Source organism: Lepisosteus platostomus, chromosome 12 (genome assembly GCF_059453375.1).
Source record: "Lepisosteus platostomus isolate fLepPlt1 chromosome 12, fLepPlt1.hap1, whole genome shotgun sequence".
Classification (NCBI taxonomy): Eukaryota; Metazoa; Chordata; class Actinopteri; order Semionotiformes; family Lepisosteidae; genus Lepisosteus; species Lepisosteus platostomus.
In genome coordinates, this window is record NC_142622.1 from 45,570,526 (window position 1) to 45,589,751 (window position 19,226).

The window sequence follows — 19,226 nt, forward strand, 5'->3', positions numbered from 1 at the left end:
GTATTTGTTACTGTAAATACAAAACCATCCAATTTAATGTTGAATTTATCAATTTTTTGTTTGAAGATTATTCTGTTTTAATAATTATATTCTTTTTTTTGCTTTATCTGTTTCTGTTGTCTTAATAATATCTTATTTTTTACTCCTTGTTTAGCTACCTTGAAAAGAAACGTCTCCTGTTCCCCCGGTTTTTCTTTGTGTCTGATCCTGCACTTCTAGAAATTCTGGGGCAGGCTTCAGATTCTCATACAATTCAGGCCCATCTGTTGAATGTCTTTGATAACATAAAAACGGTTAGATTTCATGATAAGGTAAGCGATACTGATGGATGTGGAAAATGCTAATCTTGATATTGTACAGTGGTTAAGGTACAAGTAGAGAATATAACTGGAAACCAACTGTGGTTTGAGTTACTATCTGGAACTTAATTAACCAGTTATTTCATGTCCCTTTTCAAGGTTTATGACCGAATCCTTGCCATCTGTTCCCGTGAGGGAGAAACGGTTGAACTTGACAGGCCTGTGATGGCCGAGGGCAATGTGGAAATATGGCTCAATGCTCTGCTCAAGGAATCCCAGAGATCCTTGCATCTTGTAATTAAACAAGCGGCTGTTAGTATCCAGGATTCCAGTTTTCAGCTCATAGAATTTCTCAACTATTTCCCAGCTCAGGTATCAATATTTTTTAATAGGCATAACATCATTAAATCATTCCTAAATTAAGAAATGTTTATAATTCAAGATATGGTTATTATGTAAAATATTTAACTAAGTGATGCAAAGTAATTATTGAACCCTTATTTTATTGTTGATCAGTCACCTTGTAAATATTGTAGTGATTTGGGGTTGTTTGAATGTACTGGAACAAGTAGAAGTTGGAACAGTATAGTTCAAAGGAACTTTTATGGTTACTAGGAAACAGTCAAACACAATAATGGACAACATAAATACGTTATATGGTTTTATTGATAAAATTAGTTATTAACAATTATTAAATGTGCCTAATAATCAATACAAAAGTGAGGATTCATGTGACTTGTGATGCACAAGTGGCCGGTTAATTATTTAGCTAATAATAATAATAACAGCAAGGTTAAGATATGCTTACTGTTACAAGGTTAGTAAATATAATTTATGACCTGGTTAGTATCAGGAATCTGGCACTCCTGCTTATTGAGAGCCCAATCTTAGCAGCATTCCTGATAAATCGACTCAAAGAAGCTGTGCGAGATATTTAAGGCAATAGAAAGAGGATTAAAACAGTCATAGCCTTGCAGCTTTAAAATATATCTTGGAATTATAATTTACACATACGAGACCATCTAACACCCATCCTGTACTCTTGAACTAGATAGGAGACAGATTTGGGACACAGATGAATGAGCTCTGGTCAAGGTTGCAAGAGGCTTCAGTAACTTCCACACTTAACTGTAGGCACTATATTTACTATAAATCCTTGCATAAGGTTTATCTAATCCTTAAATGTATCTCTTTATATACCTTTTCTAGAAGTGTGATAGAGGAGGGTGCATTTATTCATGCTACTTGTTCTAAACTACAGAGCTTCTGAAGTTCACTAATAAATGTGCAATTGCAAATGACTGCAGTATAAAATTAAGGTGTTGCAAATTAGACTCCACTGTCCTGGTTTTACTATGATATGCTAAAATGAATCAACATTTGCCTCTGGAAAAAAATAACCTCTGCTCCAAGGAATAAGATATGTATTTTATTAAAAGTACTTCCCTTGAAGGAATATCTCAAACTGTAGAAAAATGGACAAACCCTTACCGAGGTCACAGTTATTAAGAGTAAGGTGAGCTCTCAGTTCGGTTTGCCAAATTTAGTCAGCCTTTTTAGGCTATGTGCTATATTTCATAGCAATAGATACATTTTTATGTTTTCGTTGTACTTTTGTTACTTGTTAAGCAAATTGGAAAATATTCTGAAACGAAAGTCTTAAACCGATATAAAACTAATGCTTTTAAGTTCTACCTCAATGCAATTTGTCATGAGTTTTTTTGTAGCATTTTATTATGTAGTACTTTTTTTCTTTAGAGGTATTTATAGTAAATGTCAGGGCAGTGTGTTGCAATACTGTATTAGTTTTCTAAATGATACCCATGTTCACTATTTACCTCATTATAACATGACACTTTGCTCCTGAAAAGAGAGTCATGAGATTAAGATTAGAAGCTGAAATCTTAAAATGCATATTTTAGACATCTCTTGTCTGTTAATTTAGATTGGTTTGCTTGGGATTCAAATGATCTGGACAAGAGATTCAGAAGAGGCTTTAACTAATGCTAGATATGACCGGAAGATCATGACAAAGACAAACCAGTCCTTCTTGGAGCTACTGAACACACTAATTGATATGACAACAAAGGACCTCAGTCCAGTGGAGCGCATAAAATATGAGACCCTCATCACTATACACGTGCACCAGAGGGATATCTTTGATGACCTGGTGAGTACAACTAGCAAAACAAGCTTGCTAGAGAGTCCTGGGTCAGCAAAGGTGATCTGATTGTCCATGTCCAATGCAAAAGGTTAGATAACATTGAGAGCAAAATATAACACTCCCCAAAGTGAGCTAACTGCTCCCATTGCTTTTAATTTAATATTTGTGCGTATTTATGCTCTTAAGAATTCTTACAATTCTTGCCTAAATTGCTAGTGTTGGACAAATGTTTGTGCATTTGTCTTTCTGTTTTGCAGCTTCATATTGTAAAAAATCTGAAATCATAAGAGCAGAAATCCATGGAGCTGCAGTTAAATGTATATATGTTTTTATTCTAAAAGAGTGCCATGTCTGGACCATTATTATATTTTGTCTGCTGTGATCATGTGCCTGGAAATTGTTTAATAATGTCATGTATAGACACATTCAATTGACTTGTATTTAACAACATTTTCTTTCATAATGTTGATCTAGGTAGTCTCAAAACCATACTATTACTATGTATACTGAGCCCATTTATGGTAGAGTCCCAGCCATTAAGGGCAAATAGATATTTTTGAGCAAAGACGTTTTATAAAAAATGGTAAGAGATTGTTATAAAAGGAAGTACATTGTCATATACTGTATAGTGCTTCTTTTTTAAGCCCTACATTTGTAATTAAAAGTGACGAGTTTGTATATATGTATGCTATAATTTTGATAGTGAATATATCGGATGTGTTTGGATAATCTAGCAATATGTTTGCATTTGTGAAGTAGATATTTAAATATAACTTCCAATTTCGTTAAAGCTTATCCATAGTTATCCATGTGTTTGTGATTATGGAAACATTCATTTTGACATCCATGATGCTTGAACTAAAGATGGCCTTTTATTTGTTAGGTCTTTTAAAAGTGGATTTGAAAGTGATATATTATTTTTTCTTTAATTTATTGTAGTGTCGATTGCATATCAAAAGCCCCAGTGACTTTGAATGGCTGAAACAGTGCCGTTTCTATTTCAATGAAGACTCTGACAAGATGCTCATTAACATCACGGATGTTGGGTTTATCTACCAAAACGAGTTCCTGGGCTGTACTGACAGACTGGTCATTACTCCACTCACTGACAGGTAATTTTCCAGTGACAGATTCAGTGCTTTTGCTCTGCGAAAGGTGAGCCATAACAAACTGTTTCCAAAGGGTTGTAGGTGATAGATTGCTTGTAGGTTAAATACAAGTATCTGTAGATTGCTTGTATTGACTGTAAAATTGGCTTTCCATAAGTTCAAAGTTACATTCTCTGTTATTATAGAGTAATCATTTCAAACCATGCTGGGACTTAAACTGAGTAAATAAGGCTTATTTTTCTTCTGAAGCTGTTGCATTATATGAGAAAGAATTCAACAGAAATAACTGTTAATTGAGAATGTGACCTACACTGTTTGTAGATTTTCTCTGATAAACCACAAGGAATATCCTGCTGGTATCAGATATCAGAAACACAAATTTCCATTTATAAAAATTTAATATATCAACTCTTAGTTGAGGATATTGAGCCCACAGAGCATATTTGATGTGGAATTTGTAAATCTCAAAATACACATTTCTAAAAAAATATGTTGCATATTTTTGAACTGTCTACCATCTATGTTTCAGGACATTGAGTTCTTTTGTTTTGTTTTGGAAAGCTGAAGATGTAGAAACCAATTTCGGGGTCTGTGTTAATGTATTCTTGTGGTTTTGACATTGTAATAGAAGAATTACTGGGCTATTTTACTTGCACACTGTATAATCACACAGAGGCTATGAGTACACTCAGCCCATCAGAAGCCAGCAGTGTTTGGAGAGTATGATTGTACCGCAGGTGCTACATCACCCTGGCTCAGGCTCTGGGCATGAGCATGGGAGGTGCCCCAGCAGGCCCTGCAGGCACCGGGAAGACAGAGACCACAAAGGACATGGGCCGCTGTCTTGGGAAATATGTGGTTGTTTTCAACTGCTCTGACCAGATGGACTTCAGAGGCCTTGGAAGAATCTTCAAAGGTAAGGATGGTCTTCTAAATGTTACACAGTAAAACCCTGGCAATAAAACTCTCACAAGTTTAATAATGTCATCAAAGTGTTTGGCGATCACTTTTTCCACAGTCACGGGCCAAAGTATTTGCCTGTTCACAGGCTGTGCAGCGTGAGTAAATGTAGCCACCCATTTGCTCATCTTCATCTCTCTCATTTGTGGAGAGAGACATGAAAGTAATTTCAATTGCCAAGATGAAAACTCTTTGAAATCTTTGAAATCCATAGAAACAATTTTAATTAAGTCACAGAAAGAAGGGCAACAGAATTTATACATGGAATTATGACTTATCGTATAAATATTAATAATAAACGCAGTGGATTTTGAAAGATCTGTCTGAGTAGATTTACAAGGTAACATACAATATAGTATGAATACAGGCATAAACCACTCCAGCAGTGAATATTTACTCCTCTTGTTTTTATAATGAATCTGTTTTTTCAGGACTTGCTCAGTCGGGTTCCTGGGGCTGCTTTGATGAATTCAACCGGATTGACCTTCCAGTTCTGTCTGTTGCTGCCCAGCAGATTGCCATTGTTCTGACTTGCAAAAAGGAGCGCAAGAAGAACTTCGTTTTCACAGATGGTGACAACGTTGAAATGAACCCTGAATTTGGAATTTTCCTTACCATGGTTAGATTATTCATTTTACATTGTTGTTTAAAAAATTATAAACAATTCATCCTCACTCTCCTCCAGAATTCTGCCCCAGAACTGCCTTTCACTCACTTTTCGATCCTGAATGGCAAACCTGCCACGTCATTGTAGCTTTTTGATTATTAAAGGTTTTTTCCTTCAAGCGACTGCAGACCTGCCCTCAGGGGTGGCTTAGTAATGTGTAACAAGCGGATATGTTAACATTTGGAGTGAGTGTGGATTTGAAACTGCACTGGCATGAAGATCTAGTGTGTCTTAATGTCCAGTTAGGATAAGCTGAAGAGAGTTAAATCATAGCGCTGCCAACGTTATTCCCTTTTTGCCCTTAAAATGATTAAAACTCACCATACAAGGAAAATTTAATGTCTCATATATACTGTAGAATGCTGGAAAAATCATGTCATTGTGGAAGACTCTTTAATTTTCCATCTCTATATTGCTCACATTTCTGCTGCTCTCTCATTGTTATTTAATGTATTTCAGTCCCTACTTAACTCAATACACAAGTTTAATATACTTACATCTTTCCCAAACTATAGACCACACTATAGATTGATACTCCTCAGGGAGTGACTTTTTTTTCTTTTTATTGTGCCTGTTGCAATTTTTTAACAATTTATTCTTTGAACATAATACTCTAATTCTTTTTATATTGTTATCATACCTATTAGAACCCGGGATATGCTGGTCGTCAAGAGCTTCCTGAGAATTTGAAGATCAATTTCCGCTCTGTTGCCATGATGGTTCCTGATCGACAAATCATTATTCGAGTCAAGCTGGCGAGCTGTGGGTTTATTGACAATATTGAACTGGCCAGGAAGTTCTTCACTTTATACAAACTTTGTGAAGAGCAGCTCTCAAAGCAGGTGCCATATAAATTAATTGATTATATTCTGTTTCTTCAATGGAAATATTCTACAATGTGGTTTTCATTTCACCTACATTTTTAGTCTGATTAGTAGAAAATAAGCATGTATAAGCCAGGATAGTAAGAGGGACAGTTTGTCTTCGTTTGATAGATTATTGATGAGGTAATTCCTTTTTTATTTCAGAAGGATGTTAACATTTAGTGTTATTATACTGCCTGGAAACATCATAATAAAACTGTAATGGGTAGAAATTTAGCAATAAGTTTAAATTGTATTGATTTGGCAGTTTAATTTTATTCCTCACTTTTTGTAATCACTTGTAGGTGCATTATGATTTTGGTCTTCGAAACATTTTGTCTGTGTTGCGTACGCTGGGGGCAGCAAAACGAGCAAATCCAAATGACACCGAATCTACGATTGTCATGCGTGTCCTGAGAGATATGAACTTGTCTAAATTAGTAAGTACTGCCTAGTTTTAAATCAGTCAAAAGGCTTTTTAAAAAAAAAGTCAATATCGTAGCCTCCAAAAATTGTCGGGATAGTGATGTCTAAACTAGGATTTTCACTAAGAACTCTTATTTCTCATGAAAATCATGACTTCTTGAAGGTGTTCTACGAGTATGAATTAAAGAACTCAAAGCGGCTGCAGCACAGGCTTGACAAAGCATCTCAAACGATTATATAGACAGTTTGGTGAGCTCAATGTGTGACATATATCATATAGTTATAGCCTCAAAGGTATATTCAGCCACAAATTTACTCTGAAATTTACCTGAAGTGAATGTGTCCCAATACTTATTGTTTTCATAAATTCCTAGGTTGAACACAATATGGTTGTTCCAATATGATCAAATACATGCATGGGATTACCCAGAAATAAAGTATATGCTGTATTATTTCTCATCTGTTATTAAAATTTAATATTTAATATTAAAGTCTAAATTGCCTGACTACCATGGAAAAAATAAGTTGTAATTCTCAGTTTCCACAGGAGCCTGTAGCTCACTATGGCATTGCTGGTCTCTTTCCTAATTCTTATTGCACTGGGTTCATTATCATTTTCTGTACAATTAAATGCGGTTTCCAAAAGCTCTCACCATAATACCCTAGAGACAAAATGGCTAAAACATACAGTACATAAACTAATTTCATAGGAACATCCACATCATTGATGGGTAATCTACCTGTGACATTGTGTTGTTTAAATGGTTTTAAACAGACTAAGCCACTGTACATTATGAAAATGCAGGGTGCTTATCTACACTTATTTGTCTACTTATCCTTAAAAGATTGATGAAGATGAGCCTCTCTTTTTGAGTCTAATTGAAGATCTATTCCCTGGCATCCAACTGGACAAAGCAGGCTACCCAGAACTGGAAACAGCTATTGATAGACAGGTTAGTATTGATGATGAGAAAACCTTTAAAATGTTGTTTGGTCAAGTAGCAAACCTGATTTACTAAGACGTTTTTAATTCACTTTTAAACTAGTACATTTTTACAATTGATAAAAATTAACGAGAGGTGTATAATGAAAACTATTTACACTGAGTTTTCATTTATTATTCTACCATAGAAATGGAAAAATAAAATTTAATGAAATTCTTTACATAAACATACTAGTTTAACATCTCAATTGTTTTGGTAGAACCATGTATTTCATATTAAGGATTTAAAGAAAGTAAAGGAAGTTGAATGAGAGCTTGGCCTTGCAGAAACGGATTATTCTGGGGTGGTCTGTTTCGTAGAAGTTCTTTCCAAGAAAATATTACAGGCAATTAATTTATGAATTATTTGTACATTAATCAATTCATTAAAAGCTACTATATGCATATGGATTTGTGCTGTATACCTAAATACTCACATAAGAAAAAATACTACACCGTTGTACTATTGCAAGTAACCAATTGCTAGTTCTTTATAACAATTATCTTTCAAATTATTGTTTACTGGGCGATTTGGTAAATAGTAAGGAAAAGTGCATAAATGCACTTTTATTCAGAAATTAAAGTATATTGAGAAATCCATTGAAATGCAGGCTTTTTACCATTAGGAATTTCGTAAAAATAAAAAATATATACGCTTGTTACTCAGGTTGCAGAAGCTGGTCTTATTAGTCATCCTCCTTGGAAACTCAAAGTCATCCAGCTGTTTGAAACCCAGAGAGTCCGACATGGGATGATGGCCTTGGGACCGAGCGGGGCTGGGAAAACCGCCTGCATTCACACCTTGATGAGAGCCATGACAGGTACCCCACGGGGTTTTGCATCTTCTGTCTCTGTTGGTTCTGTTGTCTGTAAGGACCGCCACTGGTGTCCTAGAGGGTGCGAGGAGCTACAGCACAGTTCAGCAAAGGTTAGAATTTAAGGGCCATTTTCTAATGAACATCCAAGTGGACATACACACGCGCAAAGCGTATCCCCCTGTGGTGCTCTGAGTCCAAGCAGTATTTTAGGAAGATTTTATAGTCCGAGTGCAGCTCCACAGAACCTCTACTGGTTGGCATGAATGGGTGTTGATGAGGGATCGTTGCATATGCATTAGAACCTGTAGGGGGATTTTCTCTACATGGCATAATGGCTGTTTATGACAAGGTTAACCCTTCAGTTGTTCCTGAAATGTCACATACAACAGATGTCAGTCTCCTCTGCAGAGAAGTACATTTAGAACGACAAACACAGCAGATCAGATTGCAATTCTGTGGCGTGTACACATCAAAATCCGATCGGAAAAACTGGGAACTTATGCAACTGGAGTGAAATCAAGAATTTGTGCTGATAGAAGAATTTGGAATATTCCCTTTCTTCATGTATAAGCAGGAAAGACACTTTGATTGAAATAAAAAAAATCAAAGTGAATAAAAAGAAAAAAAATGTTTCTTAAAATAATAATATGCAATTTATTCCAAGTTCTATACATACTGTTCCTTTCAATTAAATGAATTGAACTTCAGCCAAAGCCCATTAGTCTCACACATTTGTAGCTTTCCTGTGATGCATAATTGTGTTGAAGGATACTAAGTGCTCTTTGTAATTTAAGAACCCATAAGGTGGTGAAGTAAAAAAGGGGAAAAATCATTTAGCTCTGAGGAAATGTCTTAATAACCATTAAGAAAGACAGCAAGTTAAGACTTTTAATACATAGCTAGTATTGATTTTGTTAAACAGTTTTTCATGAAAAGAAATTGAGAACCCATTACGTTGATTTGAGCCTTTAGTTTGATTTCTGAAATGTCGGTTGTTAGCATTAATTCAAGCTGCCCAAAGCTAATATCTTCCTCTGTGAAATGACTTAAACTACCTGTTGTGCTGAGCGAAGCAGTCCACTCGTGTGTGCAGATTGCGGCCAGCCTCACCGGGAGATGCGCATGAACCCTAAGGCCATCACTGCGCCTCAGATGTTTGGCCGCCTGGACGTGGCCACTAATGACTGGACTGATGGCATCTTCTCCACTTTATGGAGGAAAACTCTGAGGGCCAAGAAAGGTATGAAACTCTTTATTAAGAAAAAAAAAGTTCTTAACCCTTATACCTATATGTTTTTATTATTTTAAAAAATGTATTTAATGAAGAGCAAGGTTGTTTGTTGAAGTTGTATGTGGGACTTCAATATACAGAATTAAAGCAGAGATAAGTCTCGCACTTTGCTTGGTCCTGAGAAAAAATACATTCTTTATTCAAGAATTCTTTACTGCTGAGCTCAGCCTGGTTTGACAGACCTGAGGGAACAGTGGTCCTTGGCAGGGTTTCCCCAGACCCTGTGGTATCCAGTTACAGGGAATAGCATAACTATTGGGAGATTAAAGTGAAATGTTGTCATTTTTGCTGTGTACTAATGACATTTTTATTTCAGATAAAAAGATTAATACTTACAAAAGTACAGAATTTAAGCTTTTGTTTCTGGAAACCTGCCTATGTTTGGCCATATGAGGACCATGTCATTTGTTGTGTTGGCTCTGTGAAATGGAGCTGTCACAGTAAAGTAATTTGCTTTAGGATGCAATACTATAGACCACACTGGGGACTTTGAGCACTAACCATTTCAGTTGGGGTCCTAGAGCACTAACCATTACTCTGTGCTTGGCACCTAAGATTTTAGGATACAGAATTAAAGAAATGGGGAAGTTGAAATGTCTCAGACCAGCATCATATGGAAAAAAACGATTTTCTTAATACATGCATTCCTTGATTATGAATTGATTTTCCCTGCAATGGAGATGTGTTTTTTGTAGCTGAATGCACATTGCTTATAGGATGCCATGCTTATAGTATGACCTCCCACTACAGCTGAACACAACAGTTTCTCTGTGTATCTTCTTAGTATTTTTATATGTTTTGTTTATGTATATTGTAAACCAGAGTGGTGTGGTTTTACTACAGTTTTCTACCCATTGGCATGTTAAAGATTTGTGCATAAAATACAAGAAAAAGGGTTAAATGCCCTTCAAATTATTTCACAACTTGGTGCACTAATCTTTGGAATGAATCATGCCTCTTCAAGTACTTCCCCTTTACAAAAAAAACTCCTCCTCTTCTTCCCTGATCAGTCTCTCCAGAGATGCTAATTACTTAAGAAGTATGACTTTGTGTAAGGCAACAGCTGCTCATAGTGTGAACTGAAGCTCCAAGAGCCCCAGGCACATTTATAAAAGAGTTAGAGTTTGAGAAGTTTGACAGAGAATAGCAATTATCTGGTAGCAGTACACTTAATCCCCAGAGAACTCAAGAGAATTCCAAACACATGGAAGGAAACAACATTGTGTACTTTCTTTGTGTTTTGATCTGGAAGTAGAAAAACAATGTATAAAAGAGAACTAAAGGAAATCTTATTGTGAAGGATTTATTACTATTTTTTGAAAAATAATGGTCTGTGCTGCTCCTATTTCTTATACATTTCTAAAAGAATTTTTTTTATAGTGGTTCAAAACCAAAGCTATTGGTTTTTAATCTGTCCAGGATTTTGGGGTTTTATTGTGTGGTATCAAATAAGAGCTTCTCAAGTATTACAGGGTAGAAAGTAATGTTAAAAAGTAATTTTTAATATGAAGAAAAAAAACTTAGATTTAGACTAGTCCTTAGATTGCAAAAATGCCAGTAATTAAAGTTTGGGGTGAAACAATCATTAAGGACAAGTCATATTTTAAGCAGTAAATGCCGATAGTGAGGCTCTGCACTTGGAGTTTGTTGGTCTAATATGCTTAATTCATGACTTTGTATTTAAAAATCTCAGTGGATTCAGTGGATTAACCAATTTTATAGTACTTCTAAGTGGTGAGAATGTTTTTCTTAAATGAACTTTTACTGTTTATCATTGATTTTGTTCATGTAGAAAAACAGTAAATGTCTTTTTAGACTTCTGATTTTTATGATTGGGCTTCAGGAGAGCACATCTGGATTGTCCTGGATGGTCCTGTTGATGCTATTTGGATTGAGAATCTCAACTCGGTGTTGGATGACAACAAAACCCTTACCTTGGCTAATGGTGACCGTATCCCTATGGCCGCCAACTGCAAGATTGTTTTTGAACCACACAATATTGACAATGCCTCTCCAGCCACTGTGTCTCGTAATGGCATGGTCTTCATGAGCTCTTCAGTTCTCAACTGGAGTCCCATCCTAGAGGTGAGAGCTGTCTCATTCAGTGTGACTATTCAACAGCTCCGACAAAATTTGGATATTGTAGATATATCCAGATATCCATTTTTGTCTCTAGTTATCTAGTCATTATGTTTTACCATTAAAATCCTATGCCTGCTTTGCCCTGCTTCTTTCACATACGTTCTTCAAACTCCATAAATGCTATTGTTATTGTATTGCTATTCCAAAGCAAAGCTTTTATTTAGTTATTGTAATTGACCACAGCTCTGAGCTGATTTGAGAGCCCTAGAGTCCTCCTGCTGGCTGAATTGTTCTTGAGTTATGTGGATATTATCTGGGGTTCTAATATTTATTGTGACACTCTTTCCCTCTGCTACAGCAACAGCCAGGTATGGAAGTAATTTAGGATAGTAGTTTTTCCACCGTATCTGATACAATATACTTTATAGTTGTACAATGCAAAAAGAACAAAATGCATCAGTACTGGTGTTTTTAGCCTCAGTGACACAAACAACTCTGTCATAATTACCTCCAAGGAGTATACCTCAATAAAATAGTTCTGCATCACTTTTTTCTTTTTGTTTGTAGGGCTGGTTGAAAAAACGGTCTCTACAGGAGGGAAATGTTTTGAGGGAGCTATACTCGTCATCTTTCCTAGAACTCTTCAGATTCAGTGTGCAATCCTTGGAGTACAAGATGGAGATGTTGGAGGCCTTTGTAATCATGCAGAGCATCAATATGCTTCAGGGCCTTATTCCCCCAAAGGTACAGTAGATTACATTAATCTTAATACAGTCCTGCCAAAACACAAGACAGTATGCTGCTCCACACAAGCTGTAAAGCATTCAATGTTATAATAATAATAATAATAATTGCTTACACTTATATAGCGCTTTTCTGGACACTCCACTCAAAGCGCTTTACAGGTAATGGGGACTCCCCTCCACCACCACCAATGTGCAGCATCCACCTGGATGATGCGACGGCAGCCATAGTGCGCCAGAACGCTATCAGTGGGGAGGAGAGCAGAGTAATGTAGCCAATTCATAGAGGGGGATTATTAGGAGGCCATGATTAGTAAGGGCCACTTGGAAATTTGGCCAGGACACCGGGGTTACACCCCTACTCTTTTCGAGAAGCGCCCTGGGATTTTTAATGACCACAGAGAGTCAGGACCTCGGTTTTACGTCTCATCCGAAGGACGGCGCCTGTTTACAGTATAGTGTCCCCGTCACTATACTGGGGCATTAGGACCCACATGGACCGCAGGGTGAACGCCCCCCGCTGGCCCCACTAACACCTCTTCCAGCAGCAACCTTAGTTTTTTTCCCAGGAGGTCTCCCATCCAGGTACTGACCAGGCTCACACCTGCTTAGCTTCAGTGGGTTGCCAGTTGTGAGTTGCAGGGTGATATAGCTGCTGGCTTAATGTTCACAACCAAAGAAAATTAACCTTTTAACCACATGGTTATTTGAAGGTAGAATTATAAAAAAAAATATTTTAACAGGAAGATAGTAATCCTTCACTTCATTCTAAGTGGCAGAGCATTGTGACATAAAAATACAATAACATTTAAAATGCATGTTTGTGCCCAAACATCATGGTAGTTTTGAACAAATAAAAATAATTTCATGAGAACGTTTGTACTGTATCTTCTGCCTTCACAACTATGACAAAGAACTACAATAAAGCTATGACTACAATTAAAAGTTACACACGCTGTTCCTTTACTTTTATTTTGAGTTCGAAAATGTTTTCTGTTGGTTTTACAGCTTATCTATCATGATTTATGGGATTTGGTTTTCATTTTCTGTGAACTGTTAGTTGTGATCCTAAGGAGCGAAAGTAAGTTAAAGCAAACTACCACAGTGTTGAAGAGGTTCCCACGCATGCTTTCAACCTGCTTACTTTGGGCACCTCTTGCCATTCCTCTTGTGTAACGTGGTCGTTTCAGGAGCAGGGAGGGGAGGTGACACGGGAGCACCTTGGACGTCTCTATGTGTTTGCCCTCATGTGGAGTGTCGGGGCTCTGCTGGAGCTGGAGGGCCGGAGGAAGCTGGAGACCTGGCTCAGGGGCCACAAGAATATCCGCCTCGACCTTCCCAGCATCCCGGCGGGCAGCGAGGACACCATGTTTGACTACCATGTGACCTCTGAAGGTGCGAAACTGTTTCTAAAGGTACAAAGGAATAGCAAAAAATGTGCAATTTCGTTTAGGACACACCGAATGTACTTGAGCAGCATTATTATTTAGTTTAATAATGGAAATAAGCCAATTGTCTTGTAATAAATGATAATGCGCTGGTCAAATTAAAGTTAGCTCTTGGCGTCTTTCTGGAAATGAAAAATACTTCATTAGAGAGGTTCAGTGTCTATTCCTGGATGAAAACAATGTTTAATATTTCATAGAAAAGGGCATTTAAAACACTCATTAATAGGAAATACTTACAAAATAGTCTTAATAAAATAAAAACAGTCTTTGCTCTGCGGATGAATTCCACTGAGAGTGGTTTCCTATGTACAGGCCAGTGGGTCCACTGGAACATGCGTGTTGAGGAGTACATCTATCCCCCTGACAGCACTCCAGAGTATGGCTCCATTCTCGTTCCAAATGTGGACAATGTCAGGACCGACTTCCTCATCCAGACAATTGCCAAACAGGGCAAGGTGCGTGACTGTTTGAACTAATGAGCACCTGTTTCCTATTATTATCTACTGTATATTAACAGTTACTGTGGGAATAATATCATATGAAACCAATAGATTACACTGAAGGCATTACTTATGATTGCATCAAATGAGTCATGTGTTCTTTTGTTTAATTGTAAAGAACTGATTATAGAGGTATTATTCCTGTATTTCGGCATTATCTCCATTGTGTTCTGCTCTCCTTGAAAGACAAATTGATCCCCGTCAGGGTGGTAATGTTTCTTTATACGCCACTGAAAGTAATTTTGTTATTGATAATTTATGGATCATTTATGAATTCTCCATGCTTACCTCTTTGCTACTTACAAAAATAAAGCAAAGCTTCTTTTTAACAGCTGACTAACTAGGTTAAATTAATAGTAATAATTAACATTAGTTTATGTACTATATACAGTATGTAGTAGTTTCTCTGCTTCGTAACATCCTCCCTTTGTGATGAGATGAGCTTCAGTTAGATTTAAGCTCTGTTCTGATTCAAGTAAATAAAATATCAAGGTGTGTCCAGTGTAATTTACGTGTTTCCATAATTGTAACATTTTTTTTATTTGAACATGTTGCTTTTATAGTAATAGCAGAAATGCTAACATTCTTAAATTTATTCCAAGTTGACAGTATATATCCTTTTAGAAACTTTGGCTTTGTAGTTTAAGACAGTGATTAAAAAAGGAATTCCAAATAGATCAGAGGTACAAACCATTTGATCTTTGCCCCTTAAGGTGACTTTTAACAGCTACTTTAATACTACTTTAATATTGTTGCATAATTTAAAATTAATACCTTTTTAAAATAAACCTGTGTTTTTTAGGCTGTGCTGTTGATCGGTGAACAGGGTACAGCCAAAACTGTTATTATTAAGGGATGCATGTCAAAGTATGATCCGGAGTCTCACATGGCCAAGAGTCTTAATTTCTCTTCTGCAACCACCCCCCTGATGTTCCAGGTATACTAAGCCATTAAGTCTTCTTTTTTAAAATATTATATCACTTTGCCTATTGCATTGCAGTTAGAAAGGATAGATTATGTAATTATGTTAAATTGGACAGCAACAAAGACTAGTAAAGGTTTCACAATCATTATATTTTTCTCATTACTGACCAGTTACTTTTCTGCTTATTGAAGCACAACTCCTCTCTTAAGGAGAAATGACTAAGTTGATTTCTGTCTGCGGTTTACTGGTAAATTACTTTGTGTTGCACCATAATTAATCATGATAATGACAGAGTCATAAAATATAAAATGAAGAGTCATGTGCATTAGATATTATGTTTAAAAGTGAATAGGGTGCAAGATTAATTGGATTATTTCTGATGTACCAAGATGAGAGCTTGTTTTTTTAATTGTATTCAGTTAACTTGCATAAATAAACTCTCTGTTGTTCCAGCGTACTATTGAGAGCTATGTAGACAAGAGAATGGGCACAACTTATGGGCCTCCAGCAGGGAAGAAGATGTCGATCTTTATTGATGATATCAACATGCCTGTTATCAATGAGTGGGGGGATCAGGTATTCATTTTGGACTACCAGTACAATGTTCTTATGCATTAATTAGTTCTTGTGTTTTAATTGTACTTGCTTTGTTTTTTTTAGGTGACAAATGAAATTGTCCGCCAAGTAATGGAACAAAATGGGTTTTATAACCTGGAGAAGCCTGGGGAGTTCACTAATATAGTGGACATCCAGTTTCTGGCTGCCATGATCCACCCTGGGGGAGGTCGCAATGACATTCCTCAAAGACTAAAGAGACAGTTCTCCATCTTCAACTGCACCCTCCCCTCTAACTCCTCCATTGACAAGATATTTGGTGAGAATGGTTTCCCTTAATGTTTTTCTTTATTCCTGGGGAAATTAAGAGTTCACATTTCTAGTGCTGTGAAAATCAATTTCTTGCATTGATTGATTTTATCTGTTCTCGGAAGATTGTCTAGTTTTATTCTAAAATTTCTCTTATGTGCTCTTTAATGCCTTTCAAGCTTATAAAGAAATATATTTTTTAAAATAAAAGTTCTTACTGCAAAGTATGTTTTTGCTCTTGTGACTGACACTTCCTGCATTTTGAAATGTGAGTTATATTCTCATGTTTGGGAGAATATAATATTCTTTATTTTCATATGAAAGCAAAATTGCTGCCTTACTTACCCCCAATGCTGTGCTTTTTTCTATATATATGTATTCTTTAATGATAGGATTTGCAGCAACAGCACTGTATTTACTCTTTTAACACTTTTACATTTTCAGGAGTGATTGGAGTTGGACACTATTGCTCTCATCGAGGCTTTTCAGAAGTAGTAAGAGGCACTGTAGCTAAGCTGGTGTCTTTGACACGCAAGCTGTGGCAGATGACTAAAATCAAAATGCTCCCCACTCCAGCCAAATTCCATTACATTTTCAACCTGAGGGACCTTTCCCGGATTTGGCAAGGAATGCTCAACACCACTTCTGAAGTTGTTAGTTCACAGGATGTAAGTGGAATGATAACAAATAGTAAATCTTAACAATATTGTTACCATTTTTTTAAACCTTCTCTCATTCAAGCTACGGTCAAACGTATGGAAAATATTCTGGCTGTAAGAAAAATATTTTAAATGTAATTGACACATTCACAGTAATAAAAACATTTTTTCTTTTAATTTCTGGTCCTTTACAACACAACATAGATCCTTAGGATTGAATGTTTTGAATCTAAAAAAGAGGTATGGAAATAAGTTATCTATACATCTAAGAGAGATGTTTGCAATTTTATATCCTGAATATATAGTTTATTATTTTTATTGCAAAATTGCTTTATGGTGACCATACTGTTTTATATTTTTCATTCAACTGAATGAAGTTACTCAGCCACTACTGCAAATTATATTAATTATTATTAAATTTTGATACTGTGCTCAGCAGCCCTGTAAGATATTGGTGATATTTTACAATGGCAGCTGTTCATATACAGTAGATATCTCTATATGTCTACATGCTTCTCTGTTGTCCCTTGATGGTTTTTCAGGTGGTTCTTCGGCTGTGGAAGCATGAGTGTAAGCGAGTTATTGCAGACCGTTTCACTGTTACTGAGGACGTGGCCTGGTTTGACAGAGCTCTGTCTAAGCTCATGGAAGAGGAGCTGGGGGAGGAGGCTAAAGCTGTTGGCGATCCTGCAGTAGATGCCTATTTTGTTGACTTCCTGAGAGATGCACCAGAAGCTACTGGTATTGTGTTGAATTTATTTTTGGATACATGTCATCGATGTCTCATCACTACTGAATGCAGGTTAATTCAGACTTTTTCTTGAACAGGGGAAGAGCCTGAAGACGCAGATTTTGAGATGCCCAAAGTATACGAACCCATTGAGTCATTTGAAAGCCTGAAGGATCGCTTGAATATATTCCTGGCTCAGTACAATGAAAACATCCGAGGAGCTGGAATGGACATGGTCTTCTTCCGGGACGCCATGATTCATTTGGTGAAGGTAAAGGAGAAAACAACAGAAGTTTTATTTAAATTCTGTGAAAATACTGTAGCTACTTTCATAGCTTAATCACCGTTTTTAGTATTTGAAAGCGTTGCTTTAGGAATTTAAGACCTCTGCAATGAAAGGTTATTATTGCACTGATTTGTACAACGTCTAATGTTTCATTGTTAGTATATAGTGAAATATTTAAGTTAGGTGTTCGACAAAGATTTTCCAATTTGTACACAGCAGTCATCTCTTCTCATGATGAACAGGAGCCTGCTCTATTAATGTTCTATGTATTATCCCTGAACCTTACACCGTGGGAGCTGAGTGTTTGATAAAGCTTGGGTGCCTTGCTAGGTGTCGCGGATCATCCGCACTCCGAGGGGAAACGCGCTCCTGGTCGGGGTCGGTGGATCTGGAAAGCAGAGCTTGACAAGACTAGCGTCTTTCATCGCTGGCTACAGAACATTTCAGATCACTTTAACCAGGTAAGTGTCTCTTTCTCTCGGTTTTTGTTATTGATGTCTACTATAACACAGTACTGTACCTTCTTAAAGTTTAAAGAAAATGGGTAAAATCGAAAGCGGGAACCTTAATTCTTGAAACATCACATTTTTAAGTTGATTATTATGAGCAAAAATATAATGTTGATTTAACAATGTGGGCCTCTCTTTAAGTAGTTGTTTTTGATCGAGAGAATAAATTCCTTCTAATATTAAAATAAATAAAAGCCAAATGCAAGTCACAAGCCCATTATTTGGTGACTGCATTTTGTTTGCCATAGGCTTCTTGCTTCTACCCTGTGGAAACCTGCCATTGAATATTGGGTTTGTAGTTTGCGACAGCAGATGGATAGAAGTTTTAATTTAATTCCAGGACCTATTGCACAGCTGATGGGCATGACCGTTTGTTTGGGTAAATGTGTCAATTAATTAACAAACATTGCACACTGAATTTAAAACATGGGGAATAAAAAAGAAATAATTTTAAACTGTTCTGGGAAAAGTTTGTTTATGCATCATTACCAGAATGTTTATACTGAATTTTATTATATTACTGTGTTTTGGTAATGAAATTATTTTTTATACTTGTTTTCTGCATTACTTTCAGAGTAGGAGCTAAATTATGCTCCGTCTACAAGATGTCTTCATTTACGAGGCCAAGTGACAAATATGCAGTTATCAATATTGTTTTTGTTTAGATTATGATTTACTGTAATACCAGCAATAATGCAGTTTTGTATTATTCCAGTAGATGGTATCTTTGTTTAAGATTGTTGATGCATTTAGCTGTGAAAGTAGATTCATAGATGGGCTCACTGTATGCAGAAATAAAAAAAAACTATTTTTAGTTCAAGTGTTTTGAATAAAAGTATGTATGATGGAAATGTCTCTCTTTAAGCTAGCAATGGGTTATGCAGGATGTCTTGGATGTTTT

At 36.4% G+C, this 19,226-nt stretch overlaps 1 protein-coding gene across 3 annotated transcripts in view; it reads left to right on the forward strand.

Annotated features, from left to right (window-relative positions):
• dnah5 (dynein, axonemal, heavy chain 5) overlaps window positions 1–19,226 on the forward strand; it is a 77,034-nt gene that overhangs the window by 31,485 nt on the left and 26,323 nt on the right. For all 3 annotated transcript variants that reach the window (XM_088602293.1, XM_088602295.1, XM_088602294.1), the window contains exons 32-53: window positions 155–311; window positions 459–671; window positions 2,245–2,469; window positions 3,403–3,575; window positions 4,310–4,488; window positions 4,964–5,151; window positions 5,847–6,041; window positions 6,368–6,502; window positions 7,334–7,441; window positions 8,138–8,291; window positions 9,382–9,528; window positions 11,423–11,664; window positions 12,229–12,405; window positions 13,595–13,799; window positions 14,165–14,307; window positions 15,155–15,289; window positions 15,731–15,853; window positions 15,938–16,151; window positions 16,586–16,809; window positions 17,343–17,541; window positions 17,629–17,801; window positions 18,147–18,277. In XM_088602293.1, coding sequence (XP_088458419.1) covers window positions 155–311; window positions 459–671; window positions 2,245–2,469; window positions 3,403–3,575; window positions 4,310–4,488; window positions 4,964–5,151; window positions 5,847–6,041; window positions 6,368–6,502; window positions 7,334–7,441; window positions 8,138–8,291; window positions 9,382–9,528; window positions 11,423–11,664; window positions 12,229–12,405; window positions 13,595–13,799; window positions 14,165–14,307; window positions 15,155–15,289; window positions 15,731–15,853; window positions 15,938–16,151; window positions 16,586–16,809; window positions 17,343–17,541; window positions 17,629–17,801; window positions 18,147–18,277 — 3,840 coding nt within the window. The remainder of the gene's footprint in view (window positions 1–154; window positions 312–458; window positions 672–2,244; window positions 2,470–3,402; window positions 3,576–4,309; window positions 4,489–4,963; window positions 5,152–5,846; window positions 6,042–6,367; window positions 6,503–7,333; window positions 7,442–8,137; window positions 8,292–9,381; window positions 9,529–11,422; window positions 11,665–12,228; window positions 12,406–13,594; window positions 13,800–14,164; window positions 14,308–15,154; window positions 15,290–15,730; window positions 15,854–15,937; window positions 16,152–16,585; window positions 16,810–17,342; window positions 17,542–17,628; window positions 17,802–18,146; window positions 18,278–19,226) is intronic.